Source organism: Podospora pseudocomata, assembly GCF_035222375.1.
Source record: "Podospora pseudocomata strain CBS 415.72m chromosome 1 map unlocalized CBS415.72m_1, whole genome shotgun sequence".
Lineage (NCBI taxonomy): Eukaryota > Fungi > Ascomycota > Sordariomycetes > Sordariales > Podosporaceae > Podospora > Podospora pseudocomata.
Window position 1 is genome coordinate 7,334,392 of NW_026946363.1, and position 21,348 is coordinate 7,355,739.

The 21,348-nt window shown below is 51.9% G+C and overlaps 5 protein-coding genes across 5 annotated transcripts; 2 read left to right on the plus strand and 3 right to left on the minus strand.

Annotated features, from left to right (window-relative positions):
- Positions 1–667: 667 nt before the first annotated feature.
- DBP4 (ATP-dependent RNA helicase dbp4) lies at positions 668–3,483 on the minus strand. The gene is made up of 2 exons (XM_062886756.1): positions 3,164–3,483; positions 668–3,096 (listed from the first exon to the last, which is right to left on the minus strand). Exons 1-2 carry the CDS (start codon positions 3,323–3,325, stop codon positions 808–810), a joined length of 2,451 nt encoding a protein of 816 aa, XP_062749904.1. The 5' UTR covers positions 3,326–3,483; the 3' UTR covers positions 668–807.
- Positions 3,484–4,012: 529 nt separating this feature from the next.
- QC762_123390 (uncharacterized protein) lies at positions 4,013–7,258 on the minus strand (the record flags this gene model as incomplete). Its single annotated transcript, XM_062886757.1, is given in 2 exon segments — positions 4,013–6,760; positions 6,779–7,258. 2 exon segments carry the CDS (start codon positions 7,256–7,258, stop codon positions 4,013–4,015), a joined length of 3,228 nt encoding a protein of 1,075 aa, XP_062749905.1.
- A 1,920-nt stretch (positions 7,259–9,178) lies between these two features.
- On the plus strand, positions 9,179–10,640 carry GAL10 (UDP-glucose-4-epimerase; the record flags this gene model as incomplete). The annotated part of the gene is made up of 4 exons (XM_062886758.1): positions 9,179–9,207; positions 9,361–9,595; positions 9,721–10,171; positions 10,231–10,640. The coding sequence occupies 4 exons, from the start codon at positions 9,179–9,181 to the stop codon at positions 10,638–10,640; spliced, it is 1,125 nt and encodes a 374-aa protein (XP_062749906.1).
- Positions 10,641–10,689: 49 nt separating this feature from the next.
- On the minus strand, positions 10,690–12,805 carry QC762_123410 (uncharacterized protein). Its single transcript, XM_062886759.1, has 3 exons — positions 11,885–12,805; positions 11,164–11,830; positions 10,690–11,100 (listed from the first exon to the last, which is right to left on the minus strand). Exons 1-3 carry the CDS (start codon positions 12,037–12,039, stop codon positions 10,846–10,848), a joined length of 1,077 nt encoding a protein of 358 aa, XP_062749907.1. The 5' UTR covers positions 12,040–12,805; the 3' UTR covers positions 10,690–10,845.
- Positions 12,806–13,279: 474 nt separating this feature from the next.
- QC762_123420 (uncharacterized protein) lies at positions 13,280–19,670 on the plus strand. Its single transcript, XM_062886760.1, has 2 exons — positions 13,280–15,924; positions 15,976–19,670. Exons 1-2 carry the CDS (start codon positions 13,875–13,877, stop codon positions 19,485–19,487), a joined length of 5,562 nt encoding a protein of 1,853 aa, XP_062749908.1. The 5' UTR covers positions 13,280–13,874; the 3' UTR covers positions 19,488–19,670.
- The last annotated feature ends 1,678 nt before the right edge of the window (positions 19,671–21,348 follow it).

Below are 21,348 nucleotides of genomic sequence, written 5' to 3' on the forward strand. Positions count from 1 at the left end.
ATGACAAGGTTTTCAGTCAGCATGACTCTTTCTTCAGAGCGTGACGCTCTTGTTGGGCCCGCCGAACTTCGGCCTCTTGGTCCCCAGAGCGGGACGGGCAGATGGGTGCTGCAAATGTCTAATACCTAAACTCAGAACTGACATTCAGTAAACAGAAGAGCAGACAAGAAAACATGACATGGAACGGCGAGATCGAAGACAATAGTGCTATTGTAGGTATCAAGACTTGCTACGGATCGACAAAATTACTGCGTTCTGAACCTCGGCAAAGCGATGCTCTCCCAGTGACATGGAGGTGTCATTTCATGACCAGATCAAATAGCTCGAATGCAAAGTAGTACTCTTCTGGTCCGGATCAGTACCTACATACCCCTTCGAATCCCAGAAATATCTTTCAAGGTGAAAATAATGCATGTTTGTCTTTGAAAGGGTGCTAATATCCTGCATGACAGCCTTACTTGTCCCAATACACACCCTTCTATTCCCGAGCTGTACGTTTTTACTCCCCCAAGAGACGTTTCAATGCCCAAATAGGACCCTGCCACTATCTTTCAAGCCTTCTACGCTATGTAATAAGACCTTCACATTATCTAACAAGGCCTATATACTATCCAGGAAGGCCTTGTGTATCTTTAAGAACGCCTCTTACTATATCTTGTACGCGTCTAAAGTATCACACTAGGCATAGTTGATCTCTATTATAGGCATACAAATCGTAAAGTAACACATAACACAGAATTTTCATTGTCGCTAAACAGACAAAATCCATTATCATTACTGCCCCTTGACCGTAAAAACAGACCAAAACTAGTCCTCCAAAAGACCGGCAGCCAGGGCTTCCAAGTCCTGCAAGTTATCCGGCTCGTAGCCCATTTCAATGACCTTTTTACCACTGGAGGCCTTCTTTTTCCGTTCGGGCTGGTCTTCCACGTCAGAGTCGTTCTGGAACCACTTCTTTGTCTTCTTCTTCGGTGGCTCATCCTCCTCAGACTGCTCACCACCGCCACCGGCAATAGGAAGACTCCTGAGCAAAGCCAACGGGTCCTCATCCATCTCATCCCCGCTATCAAGCTGAGTAATCGGACCTCTCTCCTTCTCCACCTCCTCACCTCTCTCTCTAGCTTTGGCCCGATCCCTCTTCTCCTTTCTCCTCTTCCTAGCCAACTCCTTGTCTTCCACATCCGCCTCCTTGACCCTCTCCCCTTCGGCCTCGACGAACTTTTGCCTGAGCTCCTTCGCATCTCCCTCCTTTTGGAAGTCTTCCAGACCCTGCAAGACATACAATGGCTGGGCATTGCCCTCTTCGTCGAAAATGAGCTTCTGCCCCTTGCCCATCATCTTGGCCACCTTGGCCTTGGACATGAGCTTCTTCTCCGCCCGCTTCGAGTCGATAATGATCTCCTGATCACCAATCTTGACCACCTTTGCGCCCGCAATCTCCTTCCCGTTGATTCCTTCAGCAGTTTCATCCAGCTCCTTATCGCCCAACACTCTCTTGACCGACAAGAACCCATCGTCCTCGTCGTCCTCCTCCGCACCCTCGTCAACTAGCTTCCGGTAATGACTAGACAGCACATCCTGGTTCTGCCTCTCCGCCATCTTCTGGTACTTGGTCTTGACCTCCTTCTTCTTCGGCTTGCCCTCGGCGTCATAGTCGCTGCTGTCGTCGTCCGACCCAACATCAAACGCCATCCTGCTGGCCTGCTTATTCGCCCGTCTCATCTCCTCCGCCCCCTTTTGGAATTTCACCTGTGGCGTACCCGGCAATCCCAGACTGGCCGCATACCCATCCAGATCCATCTTGCTGAATTTGAACACGTCCTTATCCTTTTGCACGTAAATCGATCTCACATATGTGATAAACGCCTTTTGTCCGAGGTACTTCAAGTCCGCCGACTGGAAGCACTGAGATTGCAGTTCTCCTTTGATGCTCGTCTTCTTTCCCTCCCGAACATTGACCTTTGTGATCGGAATCTTTTTTTGTTCGAGCCTGGACAGAAACCCCTTCTCTTCACTCGGATCCAAGAACAGCACCGCCCGACCCTTGCTCTCGTATCTGGCTGTTCTACCCACCCTGTGAATGTACGTGTCCGCATCCTCAGGGCAGTCTACCTGCACGACCCAGTCCACAGCGGGAAAATCAACTCCTCTCGCGACAACATCCGTGGCGAACAAACAAGCGTACTTGGAAGAGGTGAATTTTCGGGTAATCTCCATTCTCCCAACCTGCTTTTGCCGGCCGTGCAAATGCAGCAGCGAGATACCAGGCTGCATGCGCTTGAAGCTCTCATACACAAACCGTACTTGTTTCCCCGACGAGAAAAAGACAATCATTTTGCTCTTCAGATTCGTTCGGATAAAGCCCCAGAGCGTGTCCAACTTCTCGGGAAGGGGTGTGACAATATAGCTCTGCTGCAGATTGGTCGGGGTGGCTGTCGGTGCTTCCTCGTGTGCCGAGACATACTCCGGGTCCTTGAGACTCAATCTCGCAAGGTCGGAAACACGTTTCGACTGGGTGGCCGAGAACAACATCGTTTGTCTTGTTTTGGGGAGATGCTCGACCAGCGCGTCGACTGCAGACTGGAACCCCATGTCCATAATTCTGTCTGCTTCGTCGAGAACCAGCATTTGGAGGTTGTTGACGTCGAAGCCAGCGGTCTGATCGAGGTGTTGAAGCATACGGCCGGGGGTGCACACCAAGATGTTCATCCTGCCGAGTCTGTCGGCTTCTTCCTTGAGCGACTTGCCTCCGATGACCAAGCCTGCCGAGAAGACGTGGTTACGACCAATTTTGCGGAGCACTTCGAAGATCTGAACGGCGAGCTCGCGTGTGGGGGAGATGATGAGAGCGCCGAGGCCGTCGTATTCAGTCCACTGCGCTTGGACGAGCTTCTCGAGGACGGGGACAAGGAAGGCGAGGGTCTTGCCGCTGCCGGTTTTGGCGGCGCCGAGGATATCATGGCCCTTGAGAGCGAGGGGAATGGCGGCTTTTTGGATGTCTGTCAGAACCTCGAAGTGGGAGGCACGGAGGCCGGACGCGGTCGCGGCGCATAGAGGGAGGTCGGTGAATTTAGTGAGGTTTGGCGATTTTGGGTCCTGTGATATCCATCCATTAGAAACTTGTACCGGAAGAGGGTGTATAAAATGCAATTGGGTAACCCACAAGCTCCTGAATGGCAGCCTTCAGCTTCTCGAGCTCATCCTGTCCTCTTTTTCTCTTCAGTGTCTTCGTCTCTGGCTTTTTCGGTGTCGCATCCGCCGATTTGGAGTTCTTTTTGTTTCGATGAGCGACAACAGTCTTTGCGCCGCCAGTAGTAGGCGCCATGTTGAATTTTAGTGTCTGCTGTCGTTGTGTCGTGCTCCCGCGCAGCTCGTGGAAAATTGTCGAAACGAAATGGAAGCTGGAGTCCAGGATCGACTTCTTTGCGCAATTGCTTTGCTCTGCTGAAAGCCAGGGAAAATTTTGGCGGAGAAGGAATTCTGCCACTTGCCCCACTTCAACCCACCAGCCAAAAGAAGCGCCAAGACAGAGTACCGATAGACAGAAGGGTTGGGGTTGGCGCAGTAAGCTTGTCAATCACATTAACAGCAGGTTTAAATGTATATATCATCTTGAAGTATTCATGTTTTTCTTTGTATGTGCATAACTCAAGTACCAAAAGCATCCATCAACGCCGTCTGAAATCATGTCTCCCGCCGTTGCTCCTTTGCTCTCAGCCCTCAAAGAAAGCAAACCCAACCCAAACCTGGCAGCCAAAATGAAGCTGCCATGTCAACAACATGCTGAACGGGGTATCGTGTAATCTAGGGTATCCGACCGACCACCCTCTTTTTTCATTCTCCCAGCTCGATGTAAAGTTCTTGACCACTCATAGATGATACTGAAACGGCGTGATACTAAAATATATATAGATAAACCATTGGTTGAAACACAAAGGAGAAGAAACGCCTGGCCAGCCAACTTGTCGCTTCCCTTTCAGCTCCTCTTCCATCCTCATCACCGAAACACAACTCACCACGAGCTCGATCCGATGTGCTTTCCAGTGTGCTCGTCAACCTCTTGCCCGTAGAGCCGAAGTCTGTAGAAGCAAGTATGATCCGGGCTACCATTGTTCGTGACAGCCCTAATGAGCACCGTATCGACCACAGCATCAAGTGTAACTAGGTCATCAGAAAGTTTGTGGATAAAGACGCCGTTATCCACATGACGATACTCGTATTCGAATTTGCCAATCTGGACAAATTCCTCCCGAAGGTGGCCGGCGTTGCGAGGATTGGCAGCCGCAGTAGGGAATTGTGTGTTCATCCACTTCTGCATCTGCGAATTCTTGGCCTTGTTCTCAAATTTGGCCCAGATTTCAATGTCCTTGGGCATGGAGTCAGGGTCGGTTGTGGCCCCCGGATTGATGTTCTCGACCACAACATACTTGGGAATAACCAGGCCGGCAATACTGATGCCGATGTCGGCCGGGAGCTTCTGCTTGTTCTTGCCAGCATAGATACCAGCACACCAGCAGTGACCGCTGTCTGTCCAGAGGGAGGTAGCATGGAAGCTGTCATGGAGAAACTGTGGTTTCTTGGACATGGCCCTGAACCACGCCACAGTGCCCATCGCTGGCCTCGCGATTCTGTAGGTCGGAGAAGTAAGACTGCTGTCAATTTGTGCACCATTTCCAAAGGAAAACCAGTTGACATGGCGGTTCAGCATGTCCATGATAGCGGCGCTTGGGCTTCGCTTGCCAGGCCTGATGGGGGAAGAGCCCAGTTCCTTGCCAACGATCTCCTTGACCAGCTTCTGAATTTCTTTCTTACTCAAACCACCCGTCTTATGTTTTTGCTCTTCGATGAGTCCGTGAAGCTCCTTGCGTAGAGCCTCCAAATCCCTTTCAAAGTTTTTCCGAGATATCGCTATTTGCTGTTGGAGATTTTCAACATACTGGCGACTCGTGACCGTGTCCTGATATGTATCGGCCTCAGAGGTGACTGGCTTGGTGATTGGGTGCCCGGAGAGGAGGCTCGTGATCCTGTGCTTGTTTTTTTCGAACCAGTCCTCGAAAGAGTGATCCAGCCCCGTGCTTTTGATTCGAGACCGAACAGCATCCCAGTGAGCGTCGCTGATTTTTCCCTTTTCAAGCCTGAGAATGGAGGGCTCGTGTTTCATGCGATCCAGGATGGCTTCCCAGAACTCTTTGGCAACAATGATATTGCCATCCCTGTCTTTGGTTACGCGAACCACCTTCGGAAGTGTGGATTGGACACTCTTGAGTGCCAACTCGGTGGCGGTGGCTCTTTTTTCCCAAAACGCTTTGAAATCGTTGTACTGCTGCTCCGTGAACACAGCCATGTCCGGCAACGAACCACCCTTCGTGTATGGAGACGACGGCATCATCCCACGTATCGGACCTCCAGCACCAAGTAAGAAAGAGCAAATGGCGACAACGAAGGAGGCCGCAAGAAACCATTTCACAGCTGGCCACCAAATCCTGCTCAAGATATCGCCTCCCTTGCCCAGCACATCGCCCACCCACGCAGTGGCTGCCGCGACAGTACTTCGATTGACTCCTCCACCTTCTGTGGGCCAACGGCCTGCCCGATTGCCGTGAGTATTGTTTCGAGGACCGGTATATCGACCTCCATGATCAGCGTTTCCGGCTCTATCGTCTTCGTCGCTGGATGATGAATCGGAGGAATCTGGGTCTCTCCTAGGCCCGCCTCCACCGCCAACTGCTGACCTCCCAGCAGTACCGACACGGGCCGCAGGTACAGCAGGATTCGAGATTGAGGGCGCCCTATCCACCCCCGCTCGTGCACGCCAACCAGGACGCCGACTAACGTTCGCCATGGTAAAACCACCAGGATTAGCACCGGCCATACCCCCCCTAACACTTATTGTTCTGTTGGCTTGCCCCATCGTTCCCAGCGCATCTTCCAATGAGCCTGGTTGCGGTTTGGCTGCTACATGACCGACGGCTGGTGACCCGACCCTGACATGAGCTGCGCTGTCGACGACAGCAACATTGGTTTCCTCCTGCCAGCTGCGAGAAGCACCATCCGTAGTTTCTGGAGCGTTCGAGTACCCAGGTGGCTGAGGCACCTCACCACCTGGTATTCGAATTGGGGCACCGAATGAAGGTGAATGTACTGAGAAGTTCGGAGGAAAAGGAAGCGGATTGGAAGTTGTAAGGGGTTGTTGTTGATGTGGATTCGCGACTTGAGAACCGGCCGCCGAGTTGTTTCCAGCCAGTGCAGCTAGGCGAGCCTTGTCAATAGCAATCGCTCTCTTTAGCAGCTCCGCCTGTTTCTTTTCGCGTTCTTCTTTGCGGCGTTGCTTTTCGAGTTCCGCATGTTGAGCTTTGAGAGCTTCCGCACGCTCTTCGGCTTCGGCTTGATTGGATTGTCGTAGAGCATCCACTCGCGCGGTCAACCTATCCAATTCAGGGCTGGTGACATCGAGGAGTTCGGGGGAAACGGAATCGTGAGATCTCTTCCGGTTCTGAGTGGGTGGCGATTTCGACCTCGACCTTGCAGAGCCTGATCTCGACCTGTTGTCAGATATTATGCCCCTGTTCATCGAAGTGGTGGCGCCCTGCTGTGAGTCGACGAGGGTTTGCTGAGAGGGCCCGTCATTTTCCCGGTCCCCTCCCTGTTGGTCCGACTCTTCCGATTGCGAGCGAGAAATCTGTTGAGATAGCGTCGTTCTCCCCGGAACTTGTGACCTGCGTACAGTCTGAGGCTGTTGCACAGGCGGGAGAGGTTGCACAGGCGGGAGAGGTTGCACAGGTTGTTGTGTGTGTGCCGATGAGGTGTTAGTGCGAGATGCCAGTTCCTTCTCCTTTGCTAACAGGCGGGCATTGGCAGCCTCGTTATCTTTGATGACCGTATCAATAACTCCGTGCACTGCCTTGCGTACGTTTCCTCCTCCCATGATCCTAACTCTGTCCGGAAACGTAGCCATTGCAGAGCCATATGAGGTGCTGTACTTGACTGGCATATCGATCCTGACAGCTGTCGTATCAATGGGTTTTCTGGAAGACCGTACAGAGGAGGGCGTGCCAGCTCGTCCGTGCTGCTGAGGTGAGGGCGAAGGGACATTGCTGCCACGACCTGGGTGTTGTCTAGGTGGCATGGTGAAAAGCGAGGGTGAATTGGCGCTATGCTGAAGCGATTTAGAAGAGCCTATTCCTCGCGATATTGGAATTTGGCCGAGATTCAATGCTATGTGCAACGATGTTGTTGGACTGCTGAGGGCGTCAGTCATGATCGCTAATGGTGAGTGGTGAAAATCAGATGTGTGAAGTGAAAAGAAAAAAGTGAGGAAAATTCAATCGCAAATGACAATGATAGCCCCAACATTCAGCAAGATATACAATAACAAGCTAGGTTGCTGAACATGAGACTTCAGTACTGGCAGACTATTCAAAAAAATTAAAAAAAAAAATTATAACAATAGGAACAAGTGAGAGGAAGGGAGCAAACAAATAACAAATGAGATTGGCGATAGGAGAGAGGCTGCGTTGAAGCCCGACGACGCTGGGGGGGTGGCTCGTGAGGTGTAGATTTACCTTGTTGTTGAGCGTGACAGTGTGACAGTGTGACAGCGTGTCTGGCCCCAATGCCGAATCCCAAGGCTGCAACAGCCTTTGCCTCGCCTTCTTTTTCGTTGCGACCAATTGCCCAACAGCAACCGACACGTCACTTCCCTGCTCAATCCCAATCAATTGCTCCGGAGTCGCCAGACAGGCAAGGTGAATGGTTTGCCGGGTGGTTGCTAGTTTTCAGTCGCGGCGACGGTACATATCATGGTTGGTCAGAGATGGGATGAAGAGAGCTCGAGGATGGGGCGTTGAAGCGACTAAAATGAGAGATGAAGACGCGCAGACTGTTGTTGACTTTACACGACACATCGCAAGCGGACATAAAGCTCTTGTCTCTGTGCTGAAAACGGCCTGGTTCTTTATGGCCTCGTAGATTGTCCCCCTTTCATGAGCCTGTCGAGGTGTACATGCTTTGTTCTTCAGTGGCCGTTCCTGGTGGTCTGCAGAGCATCTGCCGTGTCAGTGGATCGGCGCGTTTTTCGAAGCTGGAGCTCTGCGCAATTGAGCCTTTTCCCGTCTCAGCAATGTGGTCTGTGCTTCTTCACCAACTTGTTGTTCGGTCAATGTGGCTCAGTTTTTCGTGGCTGCTGATAAGTGTTAGTGGCTGGTGGAAAGTTGGTGGGGCAGCAGCAACGTTTGGTGACTCAGCAGGGATATCTACTTTACCCCCCACGTATTTACCCGGCAGGCAACTCATCCAAACCTTCCCGCATGCCTTCCCAGCATCCGCACACTCCCCCATTTTCCAACTTCGTGGAGATATCTTTTCCGGATCAGCCACATCTTGTTAAGAATCTTGACCTAGCACTTACCATTGGAATATCTTTCAATTGAGGGTTTGGACATATTTATTTAATACCTTGAACAAGCACCTGAAGTTGGTACGACATCCCATCATGTATGAACACAAGCCGCACACTTGCATACGCACTACCATTGTCGGATCTACTCCCAATCCGCCATCCGTTTCGTATTCCCCTGTGAAGCTCCACCGCTTCCTTCAAATATTTGCTGAAAATCAGGGTTCGACTTGAGCCACTCTTGCGCATCTGTACAACGGTTCCATGGTGATCTTTGCTGTCTGCGGTTGAATTCCACGTGAAAGGGATCCTCATCGGTCATCTTCACAGTTGCCTTGTCCATTGCTCGATTCGACATTTTGAGTTTTCTACCAAGCAGTGAGACTGTTTCAAGCTCCAAGCCACTCACTCGTGGCCCCATCCCCACGAAGCTTAACATGTTGCCAGTGACCTCACTCGCGCCCGTGAGCTGGGCGAGCTGGGGACGACGCAGGTGTTGCAAGGCGGGGTCCCCTGGCTGTTTGACTTCCATCCCGGGCGTCACAAGCACGAAGTGGGAGGTGGAGAGACGGTTGCCCCACGGTTGGCTGCGGGCTAGCGAGATTCGATTTGCGACTTTGTGCTGACCACATCCATAGCAGGCACCTCTCATTTTAATAACCTGCGACCTGCTCCTCCAACGCGACCTTGTTTTGTTCATTCTTTCTGCCCCATCCTCTCGCTCGTTTGATTCCTCGTTTTACACCCGACCCTCGCTACTTCAACACCCAATCCCGCGAGATCATGGCCGTGGGAACCGTTCTCGTCACTGGGTAAGCCCGTTTCTCACCTCTGCGGCCCTGAGACCCCTCTCCGCAATCGCTGTCCACTCCCCCGCATGGGCGTGCCAGCCGCGAAAAGCATCCCCGCCAAATTCCCCAGAAAAAAAAAGAAACACATCTGACGCTGATATGGGTGGCTTACAGTGGCACCGGCTACATTGGGTCTTTCACCACCCTTGCGCTGCTCGAAAATGACTACAATGTCGTCATTGTCGACAACCTTTACAACTCGTCCAAGGTGGCGGTAGATCGCATTGAGCTGATCTGTGGGAAGCGGCCCTTGTTCTACGAGGTCGACGTGACCAACGAAACCGCCCTCGACGAAGTGTTTGCGAAGCACCCAGAAATCGACAGTGTCATTCACTTTGCAGCTCTCAAGGCAAGTTCCGGATCAGCTGCGTGACATGCGCTTACCCACAGATGCGCTTTTTCCCCGCCAGCGCAACGCAGTGTAACGCTTGCTACATCATCATGGGCCCAGGCTAACTCTTGTCTCCCACCTAGGCTGTCGGCGAATCAGGCGAGATTCCTCTGGATTACTACCGAACCAATGTCGGCGGCAGCATCTCGTTGTTGCGCTCCATGGAGAAGCACAATGTTACCAACATCGTCTTCTCGTCGTCGGCTACCGTTTACGGCGATGCCACCCGCATTCCCAACATGATCCCGATCCCTGAGCATTGCCCAATCGAAGCCACCAATACTTATGGCCGGACCAAGGTTATGATTGAGCAGGTGATTACCGACCAAATCCATGCCCAGAGGCAGAAGAACCAGAAGGCAGGCAAGCCCTTTGAGCAGTGGAACGGGGCGCTCCTGCGTTACTTCAACCCCTGCGGCGCGCATCCCAGTGGTATTATGGGTGAGGATCCGCAGGGTGTTCCCTACAATTTGCTCCCTCTGCTGGGCAAGGTCGCTACGGGGGAGAGGGAGAAGCTGTTGGTGTTCGGTGATGGTAGGTCATTACAAGTCTGTTATACCCTGCTAGATGGTCGGCTAACACTTGTGAAACAGACTACGCTTCAAAAGATGGCACCGCGATTCGCGATTACATCCACGTCCTCGATCTCGCTTCTGGTCATTTGGCTGCCCTCAACTACCTCCGCGAACACAAGCCTGGGGTTCGCGCCTGGAACCTGGGATCTGGCCGTGGCAGCACAGTGTTCGAGATGATCAAAGCCTTCAGCAAGGTTGTCGGTCGGGACCTGCCGTACGAGGTCGTTGGGAGGAGACAGGGCGATGTGCTTGACCTGACAGCCAACCCTGCCCGTGCAAACGAAGAACTGCACTGGAAGACACAGTTGACGCTGGAAGATGCCTGCGCTGATCTCTGGCGCTGGGTGGAGAACAACCCTAGGGGGTACAGACAAGACCCGCCGGCCGAGCTGCTGGATGCGTTGAAGGCGAGCAAGCACAAGAACTAAGAAAAGATTGATGCGTTTACGATTGTTTATGACTAGCAGGCTGGCAGCAGACGGGAACTGCAAACGATGTATTCTTCTCAGGGCTTTTATTACAGAGATAATGGTTAGACACAGAAGAAGACGTTTTCTCGTTTATTTGAATGGATATTTCGTTTCATTTTCGACAAAAGAAAAGGTCGTGACCATGGAAGCGCCAATCAAGGTACTATTCGACTTTGAGGAGAAGCTTGCCCGTGGTCTTCCTGCTCTCCAGATCGATGTGCGCCTGGGCAACATTCTTGAGGGGATAAACTTGGTGGATATTGGCGTGGATCTTGCCCGTTACGAGCAAGTCAAAAAGCTCGCTTGTAAAGGTCTCCTTTTCCTCTGGGGTGGTGATGTATCCGGGCATGGAAGGTCTCATAATCTTGATGTTTTTGGGCATGAGGCGGAAGAGGTCGACCGGTTCAACAGCGCCAGACTTAATTGTTTTTCTCTTGTCAGCTTTCCCACGCAACTCGAGAAAAAAAAGGGGGGGACTTACCGCATTCCCAAACACAATGATCGTCCCCTTCCTCGCCACGACATCTAGGTCTACCGTTCCAAACGTCGCCTTGCCCACCCCGTCAAAAATCACGTCTACGCCCTTGTTGTTGGTGATTTCCTTGACCTGCCGGATGACTTCTTCCTGCGGGAGGCTAGAGTCAACCACCCATCCTGCTCCCAACTTCTTGGCCAACTCGCACTTCTGCTTGCCGCCGGCGGTGGCGATGATCTTGGCGCCCATGACGGCGAGGATCTGGACGAGCATGGAGCCTGTCCCGCCTGCTGCTGCGTGGACGAGGGTCCATGGTCCTTCAGAGATTCCGAGTTGCTGGGTGATTCCTGCTGCTTCGCGGATGAAAGTTAGGGCGGTGAGACCTTGGAGGTAGGCTGCGCAGGCGGTTTCGGGGGTGAGCGAGGCCGGGAGGATAGTGGCTTGGGTGAGGGGGAAGGTTAGGAGGGTGTATTGGGCGTATGTGTTGTCTGCTAGGTAGACTACGCGGGAGCCGACGGGGTAGGAGGGGTGGGAGGAGGCGGTGATGGTGCCGGCGGCTTCTTTGCCTGTGATCAGGGGGTAGGGAGAGGGGGTGTCGTTTGAGCCGTTGGTGGAGGGGTGGTTGCTGTTGGAGGAGGGGGAGGGAGGTTTGTAGAGACCGGTGCGGAAGTATCTGGGTGTTGGTTAGGATAGGGGATTAAATGAGGGGAGCATGTGGGGAGCATACGTGTCGATGTAGTTGACGCCAACATACTCGTTGCGGACGAGGATTTGGCCTTCACCGAGAGAAGGGACGGGTAAGCCGGTCTTGTATTCCAGGACATCGGGGCCACCTGGACGGGGGATAACAACGCCGAACATGCTTTTGGGAATGGGTGCCATTTTGACTTGTATGAGTATTTGTTTACTTCGGACCGGCGGTTTGTGATAGCAACGCTGACGTTATCAAAGGTGCTGTTGGAATGAGCACATGGAGATGGGATATCTGAGGTAGGTATGTAGTCCAGCGTGGGGAAGGACCGGACTGAGTAAGACACTCGGGATGAACTATCGTAGCCGGATGAACTGTGTCTCGGACTGTCGATGGGGCCGGTGTTATTTATTCAGAAAGTTGACAAGGTGAAGGATTTCGTGAAAAGCATCAATGTGAAATTCACTGCGTTTAAATGATCAGATCCTTTCCCCTACATCTTTACCGCCGACATTGAAGCCGATGACAAGAATATCTGTCGGAATTTCACGATATCCAGCTTCCCCTCTTCATGCTACATCATGTTACACATACGACTAGGACCGAGTCGGAGGTTGATCCGGGGATGACTAATGATGTCATCAGTAAGCGGTTGTCGGATTCAGTTGAAGAGGAGCTCTGGCAACAACGTCGTGCTCCAACGTCGTGAGCCGGGATATACCGAATCTCAGTCCTTCAGCCCTTGAGTGAGAGAAAGTGTGTGGTGTTTTAAGTCTGTCTGCCTTGGCTGTTCGTGAGACCTGTTGGGCTTGCATGCGTCCTCCGGGTACATCGGACAAAACTCTATGCTCAACCCGCTTTGCTTTTTTCCACACCAGATGGCGGCGGACTATAACTTCCCTTCCGTTATGACAGCACCAGAAAGAATAGCAGAAAAGAATGAAATCGTCAAAGAAGAAGCTGCCCCGCGTTCTTGAAATCTTGATTGGCGTCCTGGGTGGGGCTGCTTAGCGCTCGAAACGCTGCGGCTTGGTGGCCAATTCAGTGGCTGTGCTTTGCGACAGCGGCTTCAAAGCCAACATATCACGCTCACCACAAAATAATTGGCACTCGGAAGTGGGTTAAACACATATTGTATTATAAACCACACCTCGAAAGATAATCGTTAGGCTTTTAAAGATAGATAATACGCCTTTAAAGATAGTTTATAAGCCTTTAAAGATAGTTTAAAGATCCTTAAAGACAGTTTACAGGGCCTTGAAAGATAGTTTAAAGCCTTATAAATTTACTTTTGAGGCAGTGTTGACAGTATAATATGAGGTCAACTTACTTGCTGTGCCAGTTATTTTGTAGGGATGGTGCCTATGCATTGCAAAGTCAAGCTCCAAGCCTAGCTGTGAGCTTCCTTCCCCTGTAACCTGTCCCATCTCACAGGGGGCTTAAGCTCAAGTTACACAGCGCCCCAATAATAGACGCCGTGAATATTCAACCAGAAATGCGAAAGTGCCTCGTCATCTCAAGTTTCCATGGTCTAATCCTCTTGGTACAACTCTCTAGTCTTTTCCATCTCCTCGCATTCATTCATCCTTCAAACCAACCCCGAAAGCTCGTTCCGCAGCGCGTCAAAAACTGCCTTGGCGCGCTGTGATCGTCGCAGAGTAGCGGCAACGGGCCCACAGAACCACGTACACCACCACGAGGCTGGCCACGCAAACCGTCCAGTTTGGACGCGAGACTGGCCGACAAACCGTTACATCTGGATCTTCTGTTTCTCTCCAGCTTGTTGATCTTTACCAGCATCTTGGGAGTTCATCGTTGACACCTCCAGCAAAAACACCTCCGAGGGTGACTTCTTTGTCCGCGGTGTGACGATCACTTCTCAGTGAACAAGGTTTTACAGCCCAAGCAGAAAGACGGGAGCAGCAGCTAATTCTGCCGAAGACGAAGCATATCCGCGTTTCGACACAGACTTTCCAGCTATATACACACATCTGTCTGGTCATGATCTTTCCGAGCTCGACAGTTTATGACGATGACTTCACCCTTTAGCCACGACGGTGGTCGTCGGGCACGGCTCCAACAGATCGCCGCCGCTTGGGGTATCCACCCAACCATTCCACCGGTAACAGTTCAACAGCGACCTCCACAACGACGAACACCACAAGATGATTTTCAAGCAGAAGAGTTATTGAAGCGGCAAAGACTGAGCGCCTCTGCGGACGGCAACAAAAGTTCTCAAAATGCAAGCATCAAACGCGCTTTCAGCTCAAACAAAAAGCCCTCAGGAACCTGGGATCCCAACGAAATATTCGAGGCTCTGGACGCTCTGGTCACCAATCGAGGAGCACCAGGCGTTGCGGATGCCTTGATTGCCAAGCTGGTGAACGCGGGAGGAAATGTCAATGTGTCAACCATCAAAAACAAGACCAACCTGCTCACTCGGAGAAAAAGCTTGGAGAACTTGGAAAGAAGCAGAGTGCTGCAAAGGGCGGTTCAAAACCGGCACACCGACATGGTTGCTGTCTTGGTCCAGTATGCCGATCCCCTCACCCTGGATGCGGCGCTTCCTCTTGCGATACGATCTGGGGATCTAGAAATGCTGGCCATGTTGCTTCACCAAGGGGCCAACTCCACGCAAACCCAAGATGCCCAGGACGCCTTCAGGCAGCTCTGCATCATGGGTGGCCATGCGGATCTAGTCGGCTTGATCTTGCAATCGGAAGGAAGGCCATCATCACAATGGATATCCATGTCCATGGTTGACGCTACACGTAAAGGCTGCTTTCATACAGTTATGAGGCTCAGCCGGTCGACAGCTGATGGGGACTACCACAAAGCCGAAGCGCTCAAGACGGCCATCTCCCAGTGCAGGGTCGATATCGCCCTTGCCATCCTTACCGGTACAAAACCACCTACACAGGGTGGCCAGGGTGTTCTGGAAAGCTTTGCACAGTTGGTGGAACACCCCTCACTTGGTCCCAATGACAGACTTCCCTTCACCGAGGCCCTCCTCTGTGCTGGTGCTTCAGGGGAACCGATTGCGATGGCACTCGCTCAAGCTTCTGTCAACGAGTATTATGATATGGTCGATTTACTCGTGTCTTATGGAGCTTCAATTGAGCACCAAGAGGCTGCCATTGTGCGGCACGCCTTGTCCACCGGACGAACTAGCTTGGCCCAGTTATTACTGAGCGAAAGGTCTACACTTAGCCCAGCATATGCCTCGGAATGCCTCGATAGCATACCGAAAACTATTGCACCCGAGGATCGGCATGCTATGCTCAGTCTCCTGCTTCGAAAAGGGGCAAGCGGGCCCCCTCTACACGAAGTGCTTATCGATGTCGTAAAGGCCAACGACCTTCAATCTGCCCAACTTTTACTTACCCCACAGTTTCCCGGTGGGCAGCCAGCCTCTAGTCACAACTTAGGAAACTGGAAGCATGGTGTGGTAGCTGTTAGACACGCGGTTGCGTCAGTTGATCACAGGAATGGTCTGGCCTTGAGCATCGCGGTCCAGATGGGTCAGTTGCAAATGGTGAAACAGCTGTTGGCCGGTAGGCCAAGTACACAAACTCTGGACCATATCTTTCCTCTCGTTCGAGCCCTTCAGCCGACGATTCGATATCAGATCGCCGAACAGTTTCTAACCGCGGGCTTGTCGAGCCCCTGTGTTTCGGTCGCTCTGCAAGAGGCGATCGAAGAACAGCCTCCACGCCGAGACGAAAACTTTATAAGCATGCTTCTCAGATTCAACGCCGACGTCAATTTCAACGATGGTGCTGGCGTCTTGTCGGCTATAGCTATTCGGGATCTCCCTCTTCTAGAAAGGTTGCTCACAAATAAGCCAGCACCTCAAACAATGGCTGCTGCCGTTATGAAGGCTATGGAAGAGCCGGATAGGGAGATACGATACCGCATGCTTAGCCTGCTTGTTCCGAGCGCCGGTCGTGGTGAGACATCGCAAGCACTGGTACATGCTCTGGCCGTCAAGCCCGTGGATATGCAACTTGTCAGGCTTCTCCTGGAACAAGGACGGGCAGATGCCAACTTCGACCATGGAGCATCTGTTACTTCAGGTACGTGGTCATACGTCATGTGTGTTCTTTGACGTCTCTGACATGAGGCAGCCATTAATGATCCCGAACCATCATTGCTGGAACTGGTCCTACAATACGGTGGCCCCAGTCCAGACACACTCTTTCAAGGGCTGGCCATGTTGTCAGAGGTGCCGACAAACCAAGTAAAAGCGACCAAGGTTGACTCCATTCTTCGCCGAACACGGGATAAGAACATCCTGAACGCCATACTTGTCAAAGAGGTCCAGACGCTTCTCAAGATAACACCAGAAAAGCGCCAACTTGGCGTCATCTCTTCACTTCTCGCAGCCGGAGCGGATGTAAACTCCAATAAAGCGGCCGCTCTGTCGTGCGCCGTGAAGGCGGCCGACTCTGCCATAGTCGACCTGTTATTCACCGTCAACCCCAATGCTACATCACTCGCCGCGGCCCTCCCACAATCGCTCAATATTCTTGACCCCATGGATAGACTAACGTTCACCCAGAAACTGATAGAATCAGGAGCGCCAGGAGCCGAGGCCAACCGGGCATTGGTTTATGCAATCAATGCCCACCCGAACGACCTACCTCTTATTTCACTCCTTGCTACCCATGCGGATTCCTCTGGGGGCGACGCTCTCCTCACCGCCATCAAAAAGGAAAACCCTGAGATTGTACAGCTGGTGCTGGACAAGTCGTCCACGGTTTACTCGCAACAAGTACTGCAGGATGGGTTGGTGGATGCGCTCTTGGTTGCAAACAAAACCAAAAGAGTGGCCATATGCAAGGCGCTGCTCGTTAAGGGGGTAAAGGGGCAGATTGTTTCTGATGCACTGCTGTCTGCTGCCTCAGACGGCGATATTGAGCTTGGAAGGGTTCTTTCGGACTACGGAGCAAGCGCTGATCACCGCGATGGACAAGCCATTGTGGAGGCTTGTGGAGCAGGAGCTAAGGATGTAATGGAGATGCTTTTAAGAGGCCAAGGTGGCCAGGTCGGGGAGCAAACCCTTATCAAGGGGTTCCTGGCAGCGAGCCAGGTTGTTGATCTGAAGCGCCGGGAGGATGTGTTCCGCATCTTACTCCAAAAGGGGGTCAAAGGTGAGGTTGTGGACGCACAGCTTGTTTCGGCGGCCAAGTTTGGAGATGATGGCGAAGGGCTCGTGAGACTGTTGCTTCAGCATGGGGCAAGCGTGGACTATAATGCTGGAGAGGCTATCTGGAATGTCACAAGAGGGGCAAATATGGGGTGCTTGAAGCTTATGCTTGGCATCGATAGCGGCAGGGAACAGGAAAAGAAGCCAAACAAGGTGACCTTGCTGCGGTCGCTCAAGGCAAGCAGAAAGCTGAGCAGGGACTCGAGGTTACAGGTTGTGGATTGGTTGTTTCAAGCTGGAATGCCGCCATGCGAGGAGGTCAACATCGCTTTGAACAAAGTCGTGAAGGAGGATCCAGATTTGCGGTTGGTTGGGCTGTTGCTCAAGAACGGGGCATCGCCGCTGTCTAATGGCTGCGAGACGCTGACGGATGCAGCTCAGATGCTGCTGGTGGATGTGTTACAGCTGCTATTGGCGGGTGACATCCCACAGAAGGATGTGTCATGGACCTTCAAACAAGCGTTCACCCCACAGGCATCGGTGACTTGGTTTACGGAGAAAGGTTTCCTGGTCGCGAAAATGTTACTCGCCAAGGGTGCAGAGGGGGAGAGCCTGACATTGGCGTTGATGACGGCCATCGATGCATATGACGCGGAGAAGGACGAGCTGGCGCGCAGATTCGCTAGTCTGCTACTTCAACACAAGGTTGACGTGTCTTACGAAGATGGCATCGTGCTGCGAAAGGCGGCTCAGCGGGCAGATGCAGACCTTATTCGACAGGTCCTACAACAGAATCCGGATTCAAGAGCCGTTTCCATCGCATTCGGCTACATTTTCGACCATGCGGATCTATCGGAAGAAGACACCCTTCGACTCATCACTCTCTTCACCGAATATCACGATGGAGAGGAGAGGCTAGACGTCATGTTTCCACCCGCTGTCGGTACCGAACCAGTGTTATTCCGAGCCTTGAACAAGTTTCCGCGGTCTGCCAAAATCATGGAGACGCTGCTTGATGCGGGCTATTACCACGATCAACTGACCACGATGAGAGTTATGGAGGGTATTGACGAGGAAGAACAGGTCAATTTGCTTTTCTGGGCCATTTCACAGCCACAGAAGCGGGTCAGCAATTCTGTCATTGAACTGCTGGTTATCCGTGGTGCAAAGGTGAATTTTGAGACCAAAATCTCCAAGACAACACCTCTCATGTTGGCTATCCGAGCCAAAAGGCAGGATGTGGTCAAATGTCTCATTCTCGCCGGTGCCGAGGTCGATGTGATGGATGTGACGGGCAACACGCCGATGACAATGGCAACTGAGATGGGTGGCGAACTGGGCACAAGCATCATGTCCAACATTTTGGCAGCTGATCCAAATGCAAGCCAGAATGATGGCTCTGTTCACAACGCGGCCAGGGAATTGAACCTACAGGCCCTGAAGGTCTTGGTCGATTTTGGCCATGATGTCGACTTTCCCAGCACCCTGCATGGTGGTCGGAGTGCACTGGGAGAGCTATGCCTAAACGCTGCAAGCGGAGGCTCGCTGACAGCAAGTCAGGAAAAACAAATGCAAAAGTGCATGAGTTATCTGATCAGGGAAGCTGGGTCAGATCTTACAATCCAGTGCGAGGGCAAGACTGTCCTACTGCTCGCGCTGGAGAGTCTGGATCCTATCGCCACAACAAGTGCCTTGCTGAAGACAGGGGTCTGGAAGTACATCAACGAGCCATACAACCAGTTCACTGACGGGACATACACATACTCGCCATCGCAATATGTCCAGCGAGTCCTACCCAACATCAAAACCAAGGCTCAACTCTTGGAGCTGCTCAAAGCCAACCGTTGCAAGGACGTCTTTTACGGCAACGACCCTGTCCAACCCCAACCAGAGGGCGCAATGAACCTGCCGCCCGAGCTTCTCCGAGCTGAACGTGAGCGTCGCGCCCTCGAGACTCGGATCCAAAAAGAAAAACAAGAACACAACGCCGCCCTAACCCGCCAAAAAGAAATCGCCGACTTCCAAAACCAGCTCTTCAAGACCCGCGCCGAGATCGAAGACTCCCGCACCCGCCGCATGCGTCAAGACGAGCTTGACTTTCACCAGACACGCCAAAGACAAGCTGATCAGGCCTTTGCGAAAGAGCTTCAGCGACGGAAGGCTGAGCGGGAGGCGAACGTGGAAGCTGAGCAGCGCCTGACCGAGGCTGGCTTGACGAGGGCGAGGCTGATTAAGGAGGCGGAGCTGGAGATGGAGGAGAGGAAGCAGGAGAAGATGATTGACTATGCCAACCAGATGAGCTCAGTTAGGGTTCGGGAGAGAGAGGCGATCGACCGGGTTGATGCTGCGTCCGAGGCGAGGATGACGAAGCGGCTTCAGGAGCATAGGAGGTTGGTAGAGGGGCAGAATCAGCTGGCTGGTAGACTGCAGAATGGGGTTGATGGGCAGGGGAGGAGGTTGGGGGGGTATATCACTGGGGAACTTGACTGAGAGGAGTCTTTGGGTAGGTTCAGGGGGGACAGGGGGAGACAAACAAAACAGTGAAAATGTACGGAGGTTCCGGAACAAAGACAATGAACTTGCCTGTTACTTACCAAGCCTTCTTTTTTTTTCAGCCTAAGCCCCGCTCCTAGCAAAACTATTATTAAAACAACCACCTACTTTACACTGACTTTTGCTACGCCTATCAAGCTACCCGGCGAAGGTGTTAGCATAATTAAAATCGTCGTTTTTTGCTTTATTTATTTATTATAATTATATTATGTTAAAAGACGTGCTATTGATGCCTGTAAAATATAGGCTCAAATAGCTATCGGCGCAGTACACTAAGAGTAAAGAAGACTTTGACTGCAGTATTCGATAGTAGCCGAGGCATTGAAGGAAGATGGATTGCAGAGACGGCGCCCTACAATATATAGAAGGTAATTACTGTTATATGGGCTTGTGAGGCACTGGATAGATGTGGTGAACCAGTATATTGACTGAACTTAAAGTCTAAGAAATATCACAGTGAACAGGGTCTGAGGCAGAGGTCTTATAGGCCTGAGGTCTGTCAATCGCTCTTCGAAGCTCTCTCCGATCCCGGGCTACGTTGCGCTATTGTTTTCACCCTTGCAGGGCGCTAGCCTTGGCGTCCGGCTTCCCGGGACCTCGGATTGCTTCAGAGGGGCCCAGTTCACTCCGGTTGCCGTGGTCCCTAAACCTCAGTGAACACTGTTGATTCCAAGCAATTGTGTTGCCTTTGAAGCCCTATATTCTACAGGGCTCAGATACACTGTAAAATCCACAAATAAAAGCTGTATTTCAACAATAACGCATCTGGGATCGTGCTGTGCTTGCCTGCGTGGTACTGGATCTGGAAGCGGAAGTCACTAAGTAACTCCGACCAGCTCACTTGCCTCTGGTTCAGCAGCTTCGTGGTTGTAAACTGGAAAGTATATGTTGGGATATGGTAAGGTGCGTTGTGGTAAGTTTGACGCCACGTTGATCTAGACAGCTTGAAACTTTAACTTTACTGGATGTGATGTGTTGACTCGGAAGTATACGAACTGTCTACCAAGCTGAAGCTGCTCTAAATAAAAGATGGCTTCTTCCCCGCTGTTAAGTCGCTCGAAAATAATCTTTCCTCAACACGATACCGCCAACTCAACACCTTCTATCCGAGCGCTTCCCGAGAGTTTTGCCCAGATTCGTGTTGAAACCCACCGTTGATGCGTTAGCGATACCGCGCTTCAACTAACCGATTTCCACCCCAAAACAAAATGAAATGCGGGCGGACGAATATATCGGGGTGGATAGAGATGCTGTTGGCCCTCTAAATATCAGCTTGGTTAGAGATGCTATCGGCCCTCTAAATATCAGCTTGGTGGATGATGCGGGATATTTACGATGAGCGTCAGTTACGGATGAGGAAATGCGCATAATCAAGTCACATTTACGTGACACGTTTGGTGTCTCTGCGATGGAGCTATGTGACCCATTTGTTGTACTCGATTACGATAGTACAGTTGCCGGAATAGGGACTCTTCCCCGTAGCGTTGGCGGGTTTGTACCGATTTGGCGGGATTTCGAAGACGATTTTGCTTTCTGGCTATTATACGGTGAACATGGACAAGGAGAACCATTTACTTCGGAAATACCCGGACTGGAAGACTTCAACGCGATTGATGGACCGACTTGGGACTAGATGACACTGCTGGCGAATACACTGTTTCTCGACGCCGAAGCGATAGCATAAATCTCCGGCATTCTCATCATCCAAACCCCATTAGTACCAGAGGAGGGGTTCCTTGCTAGCTACAAGACCGACCTCGATGGTATAGCAGAGTTCCATGGGGAGTTCAATGACACA